Here is a 6,761-nt window from a genome sequence, read left to right on the forward strand (position 1 = left end):
GGTTAAGAACACTGTTCTTGCAGAAGACCCAGGTTTGAATCCCAGCACCCACAACTGCCCATAACTCCAGTTCTAGGGGATCCGATACCCTCTTCTGTCCTCTGCGGGCACTGCACAACACGGGTGCACTTGCCTACATGCAGGCGTAACACTCATACACATAAAAAATAAAAATATTTTTTTTAAAAATTTAAAACTCTACAACAAAAGGAATTAAGATTTTCTAGCAGAATAAATTTGTAGCTAAGCAGTCAGGCCCAGCTGAGCTGTACTTAAAATCACCATGAATTTCCCTCAGATCATAACAAAAGCTTTCCACATATCTTTTAAAAATGTGTTTGCAGACTGGACCACTCCTTAAGACATGCTGCACATCCAAAAGGTACACTTCGGGGCACTGGTCCCTGACGAGGCCTGGAGTTTTCTATGTTGGCCGAGAGGATGGATACATTGATATTTGGGACCTTCTGGAGAAAACTCATGAACCAGCCCAGTCACAAAATATTTGCATCGCCATGATCACTGCCATCAAACCCTGGTCCTATTCCTGTACGTTCATTCTAATCCAATGAGCTGCACAGTCTTTTCAACACTCACCTGGAAAGCCCACAGTGCTTTTCTTCAGGTTTCTGTTTTTCTTCCCACCCCACCCATCCTCAACACCTCCTTTCCTTTCTTTCCCTCCCCCCTCTTCTCTACTCTTCCCTTCTCTGTCTCTCCCAAACTCTGGGTGCTCCCTGGACCTCCCTCACTGTTGTGACTCAACAGCAGTGATTTCTCAGACTTAGTATGTCAGGCAAAAGCTGGTTTTGAACCACAGGATGGAAAGCATCCATCTCGTTGTCTCCGGGCCAGACAGGATAATCCTAAATCTTTGCTTTTCTCTCATTTCTTTTCCAGGCAGAATGATTTGTTTCCTTAACTGGCATTGTAAGCCACATTTTTAAATATTATATACTTCAGTGACTCTCCTGTGGGCCACATAAAGCAATTCTCTTCATGAGCTCAGATCATCCTCCAGGGTTATATGTCTATTTAAGCTTTAGTCTCTGGATTAAGTATGAGTAAAAAGCAATATAACAAAACACACACAAATTCAAGCATATGTCTGTTGGAAAATATTCCTTTGTCCCAAATTTTCTGTTTGACCCAAATGGCACGTTCTGTGAAAAATGCAGTATATTTGTCTTTTCTGGGAGTTTTCCTAGTTTCCAGAAGTCCACAGGCCCAAGGGTGGCTTGCTAGGACTTCAAACCCTCCAATAGACACTTGAGCCTCGGCTCTCTAAAATATCAGTCTGGTTTCTGCTTAGCCATATGTGTGACCAAAGCATTTTCTCCTAATTTTGGTACAAAATCCTGACTTTGTACCTATAGGGATTGTGGGTTCAAGATTCAATAATTTGAACCAGGCCTTCTGAAAATGAGAAGTGAACATTTTCCATGAAGACATTGAGAATTAAAATTCTCAAACACTTTGTGGGGCTTTGTTATTATTTTGTGGGTCTTTTTTTTTTTTTATGCTTCAAGTAAGTAACTTGTTTTTGTCATAGGAAAACTGTGGTTTGGGCTATATCTCAGAAACCCGTCTGTACAGCAGAATCCCTCAGCTCCTTCGAAGAGCAATTTTATGGTGAAAAAAACTTCGCAAGTTTTCTCCGAGAATCTCCCCACATGCTGTCCCTACTCTTAAGACAAGCCAGTGTCCAACCCAGAGAAGCCGAGCTATCAGCCCCTCTCCTTATATAGATACCAGGAAAGCAAGCGTGGAGGTGGCAGGGAGGCTGACAAAGACTTGGGAGTTTTAGCTTTCATCTCATCAACTGGAAAAAATGATTTGTCTGTGTTTATACACTGCAGAAATGAACCTCTGAGGAAGTGCTGGGAGCACAGAGCCACAGAAGGGCCTTCAGGAAACCACAAAACAAAACATGCTTCATGTTTAACCTTTTTTCCTGAAATTCCACAACCCCCCTCCCTTTCTTTAAATCTTTCAGCTAAGCAGCAGTTTATAGCCATAGCTGATTACCACGGAACACTCCATATATTAGAAATTCCATGGACATTAAGTCGCCCTTCCCTTAATGAGGTTAGTAAACTTTGGGCTTTGCAGATTTATCACTAGATATTACTGAGGCAAATCTTTTTTTAAAGTAATATATTTAATACATTATTTTTTTAAACTTAATTGTTGTTTAAAATATCTCCAAACTTTCAGGTCATTGCCTATTGGTACATTTGTATTTCCACATATGACCAAATGCAAAATAACATTAACAAAATGTTATATATTATTCATTTAACACAAATTTCATAAAACTGCAATTACATAGGTAATACATGTTAGAATTTAGGTTCTTTTCCATAAAATAAATTGCCCTCTTCCTAGATAGTTGTGAGTGCCTTTTGTCATTCATATCATCTGCTGATTCCCAGTGGATTTTCTTTTTATTCTTTAACATGTATGAGTGTATTGCCTGCATGTATGTAAGTACACCCATGTCATGCAATGCCTGCAGATGCCAAAAGGCGGCATCAGATTCCTTTGGAACTGGAGTTATGGATCATTGTTAGCCACCATGTGGGTACTGGGAATCATTCCTTTAGAACTGGAGTTATGGATGGTTGTTAGCCACCATGTAAGTGCTGGGAATCAAAGCCGGGTCCTCTGCAAGAGCAGCCAGTGCTCTTAACCGCTGAACCATCTCTCCAGTCCCACAAGTCTTTTTTTTTAAACTTTACATTCATTTATTTATGCCATGGCCTGCTTTGGAGGTCAGAGGACAACTTACAGAAGTCAGTTCTCTCTTTTACGTGGGTCCCAGGGATTGAACTCAAGTTGTCCAGCCTGGCAGCCGTCACCTTACCTGCTAAGCCATCTTGCCTATGAAGCATATCTTAAAAGTGTGTTTTTTAATGGCAGCATTTTTGCTTTACAAGAGAATAAAAGACATATTTTTTAAAAAGAGAACATATTTTCATTGTGTGAATTAGTTTGAAGCTAAGGAAAATGAACCAAACCTGAGATGGGAAGGAAGTCAGATAAATGAAGGCCAGACTATGGGAGAACTGATTTAGGGACTCGCTTAAAAAAAAAAGTGTTAAACTGTAACCGAATTTTGGCTCTGTAAATTCAGTGACGTCCACCCCTGGAGGCTCAGGTGACCATGCATGCATCTTTCCATCACCTTTACTTCAGCTTACTGCTGGCTGTGCATATGAACTGGCAGTACTCTGCCCCTTCCTACCCTCAACCTGTTACCCAAGTGTTTCAAGTAATGCTAGCAGACAAGGCATAAAAAGATCAATGAACAGAAAAGCGTAAGTGTATGCAACTACATAGATTGCAATCTACTGCAAGCGCCAGCACCCAGTTACTGGCAGGCAGCAAACCTTCCCCGCTTGCCTTCCCCAAGCTCTCTGCTGCCTTCCCTGCTAATGTCCCATGTCTGCATGCTAAGTTCTCCAGAGGACCAGGAACTCAGCCCTGCTCACGGTCCCTTTAGGATCTCTATAGAGATCTTCGGCTGGGTTTACCAAGTTCAGCTGATGGCATTGCTACTCCACTCAGAAGTGAGAAGAAAAGGTGGAAAGTTCTACTACAAAACTGATCATTTTTGCAGTATCTCTCTCCTTCCAACCCTATCCACTCCTTTCGTAAAAACATCCAAGTTAGAGGGAACTAAATCTAAGCACTAGTAGCACCCAAATGGAGCTAGCTTCTCTGGCCTGTAGGCACCACCTCCAAATCACATTAGAAGCATTCCAACATGGCTCATCTGCCTCATGATTAGAAGGTGGTCGTGAGGTTATGATCAAGTGGATTAGGGAGGCAGAAAATCCTAACTACAAGCAGTGGGAGTTCTAATAGAGCCTTATAAGGACCAGCTACCCTGTCATGGGCCTTTGTTTCTAACAGGTGTCAAGTGTGAACTACTATTTTGAAAGGGAAGTCAAGCATCTGGAGTATGTCCAACAGCGAAAAATCATCCGTGATACAGAGAAGAGAGAAATAGAGATGGAATTGGCAAAGAAAAAAGTTGTGAGTTAAATCAGAAACAAAAACTGTTTTCTTTTCACACCAGTGGCATGTGTTTGCTGGGCTTGTACCACGGGTCCCATGGGAATCTTGCACTCTTCAGTTTTTCCTGTTCATGTGACAATCAATAGGGCATTTGAGTTCCTAACTCACCATGAGTAAGAAGTACCAGTTGGACACTTAGTGAGATTCTGTTACATTTTTATTTACTTACTGGAGTGGGGGCAAGTATGTCACGTGATGGTGCCTGTATGAAAGTCAGAGAACAGCTTGTGGGAGTTGGCTCTCTTCCACCATTATGGGGGTTCAGGGATTGAACTCAGGTCATCAGGCACCTTTACTCACTGAACCATCTCACTGGCCCCAATACCTAACGGGGTTTTCAATTCAATTTTCTGTAACTTACTATAATTTCAAATTCTTTTAGTATAGATACAGTGATTCACAGTTGGATGAGTTCATTATGTGGAATTCACCTGCCTCTGCCTCCCAAGTGTTTAAACAGTAGTTTAAGTTCTATGGTGGGAGATAATCTTTCCCCCTCACTCTACTCCAGCAATCCATCCAAAATTGTTACACGTTTAAGTACCATGGCAACAACTCTGACCAGTGTCAGTAGCAGATAGAATTGTAGTTAAACTAAAAATTAATTTGGTGTGAAGTTCTTTTTGAAAAACTGCATTTGACAATAATTATATCTTAAAACCTTTTCAACTTCTTGCTACAGTGGTTCCACTGACATAGTACCTTCCTTTAAGCAGACCTGCCACTCTCAAGCATTCCCAGAAAGTAAATCATGGATAAGTGGATGGTTTAAAAAACCTCCTCCATTATGTTTGGAATAAGAAAAAGGTCACTCAGGAAAAACATTATCAATCAGAAAAGTCTCTTTAGAAAGAGAGAAATAAAAGCAGTCACTGTATGAACTCCTGAGCCTTGTAGTGGGCATTATGTGAACTAAAGTATTTATTTATAGTGCTTAGCTAGCAGCTGGCACATAGAAAGTGCTAGAAGTGTTCACTTTTAGAATAATCACAGAGGCAAGGGTGGACCACACGGACCACACTCTCATCCAGAACAGCAGATCTTTTTGAGTGCCTTCAGGTAGCAGGGATGAAGCTTCAACCGGCAGATGCCAAGGAAATCATACACACTTCTTACAACCACTAAGCGTGAGCTCACTTCTTACTGGGTAATGACAGCTGAAACCACATTTTGGTCTTTTTGAGACAGGGTCTCCCTGTAACCCCAGCTAGCCTGGAACTCACTATGTAGGCCAGGCTGGCCTGACCTTGAACTTACAGATTTGCTTGCCTCTGCCTCCTGAGTGCTGGGTTTAAAGGTATGTGCCACCACGTGCGGCTCAAAACAGGGATTGTTCTAACTGGAGAACCAACACTGGGAAAAGTAGTAAACGTTCTGTGGTCTACAAGCTGTGCCGTCTGAGGGTTTGGGGAAGTGGGGGCATTTCAAAGCAGCTCTGCAACCTGTGGTCAGCTAACCTCCTAGCCACATAAGGGAAGCAGGACTTATGGGAAGAAGACTAGAGGAAGAGTGTAGGCATTGGAGGGCCAGTTCTTCCCCACTTCCCACCTCTCCAACATATCAGACTGCCCTTCTGATCGCCTGCCCTCCACCCTCCTGAAAACACCCTTTCTAGACAGCAGTCGTGTCAACTGTTCAAAAAGCAGTCCCTTTTCATTTTTTTAAAAGCTACCAGAAATTCACAGGAATGGAATGTCCTGCTTATTTCTCCCCCTCTAGAGAACCTATCAGAAGACTAAGGAACAGATGGATGCTGAACTGAAGCTGGAATACGAGAGCTACTTGGAGCTGGAGAAGTCTGTTCTCTACAGTCTTGGCCTAGTCAACGTCTCAGAGAAAGTATCATACCTGGATATAGTGTAAAGAGGATCCTTGAAGGGTATTGGAGGGCTCTGCTGGTCTTCCCTCTCTTTTTACTGACATTTTATGTAAGGCAAACTAGCAAACTGATTATATATAGGTTCATTTGTAAATGTAGGCTTTTATTTCACTGTTACTAAAACATCTAAATTTTAACACACATTTCCATTTTATACTATTACTCAGTTTTGTACAGAATATGAAGTTTTGAGTAAGAACACTTATTTTCCTGCACTTCGGACATCCTTTCACCCCAACTCTCACCATTCTTGCAGAGGCTCTAACCCCAGACAGGAATGGAAGTCAAGTTTTGCTGCAACTCATAACATTGCTATTGGTCACCACCTCTCCAAAAAGCACCTCCCCTGAGTCAGTGCACAGATCATAGGGCCATGTTTGATAATTTCTAGGAATAATCTTGAAAGGGTTTAAGAAAAATAAGGCATTTAAAAATAAAGTACAGCTGGAAATTGGAGTGTGTGTCTGTAGGGCATTTCTAAGCAACATTAGTTACGCCTGAATAAACAAACACCCCAACGCTTACATTTTAAGGCTAAGAATGGACCTGAACTCTGAGAACACGTTCCTTCAGGTATTTCACAGAACCGTGCTCCTGAGCCAGGCTTCATGCATTCTTTACTGAAACAGTATCTCCAGCATGACTTGGCGAAGAAGTTAGGATCTACCTGCATCAGAGTATCTTGCCCTATGACCCCCAGGCCCAGAATACTACACAGTTCAGACTTCTCAAAAACACACTGCTTCACAGTGCTCTGATACGTTAATCACACATACCCACGTTGACTCACTATCTTGGG

The 6,761-nt window shown here is 42.0% G+C and overlaps 1 protein-coding gene across 1 annotated transcript in view; it reads left to right on the plus strand.

Moving 5' to 3' along the window:
* Wdr63 (WD repeat domain 63) overlaps window positions 1-6,395 on the plus strand; it is a 75,838-nt gene extending 69,443 nt beyond the window's left edge. The window contains exons 19-22 of the mRNA XM_017796398.2: window positions 345-549; window positions 1,997-2,088; window positions 3,919-4,041; window positions 5,803-6,395. Coding sequence (XP_017651887.1) covers window positions 345-549; window positions 1,997-2,088; window positions 3,919-4,041; window positions 5,803-5,946 — 564 coding nt within the window. The 3' untranslated portion in view covers window positions 5,947-6,395. The remainder of the gene's footprint in view (window positions 1-344; window positions 550-1,996; window positions 2,089-3,918; window positions 4,042-5,802) is intronic.
* Window positions 6,396-6,761: the final 366 nt, after the last annotated feature.

The sequence above is a fragment of the Nannospalax galili genome, unplaced genomic scaffold (genome assembly GCF_000622305.1).
Source record: "Nannospalax galili isolate Female #2095 unplaced genomic scaffold, S.galili_v1.0 scaffold9, whole genome shotgun sequence".
In the NCBI taxonomy this organism is placed as follows: domain Eukaryota; kingdom Metazoa; phylum Chordata; class Mammalia; order Rodentia; family Spalacidae; genus Nannospalax; species Nannospalax galili.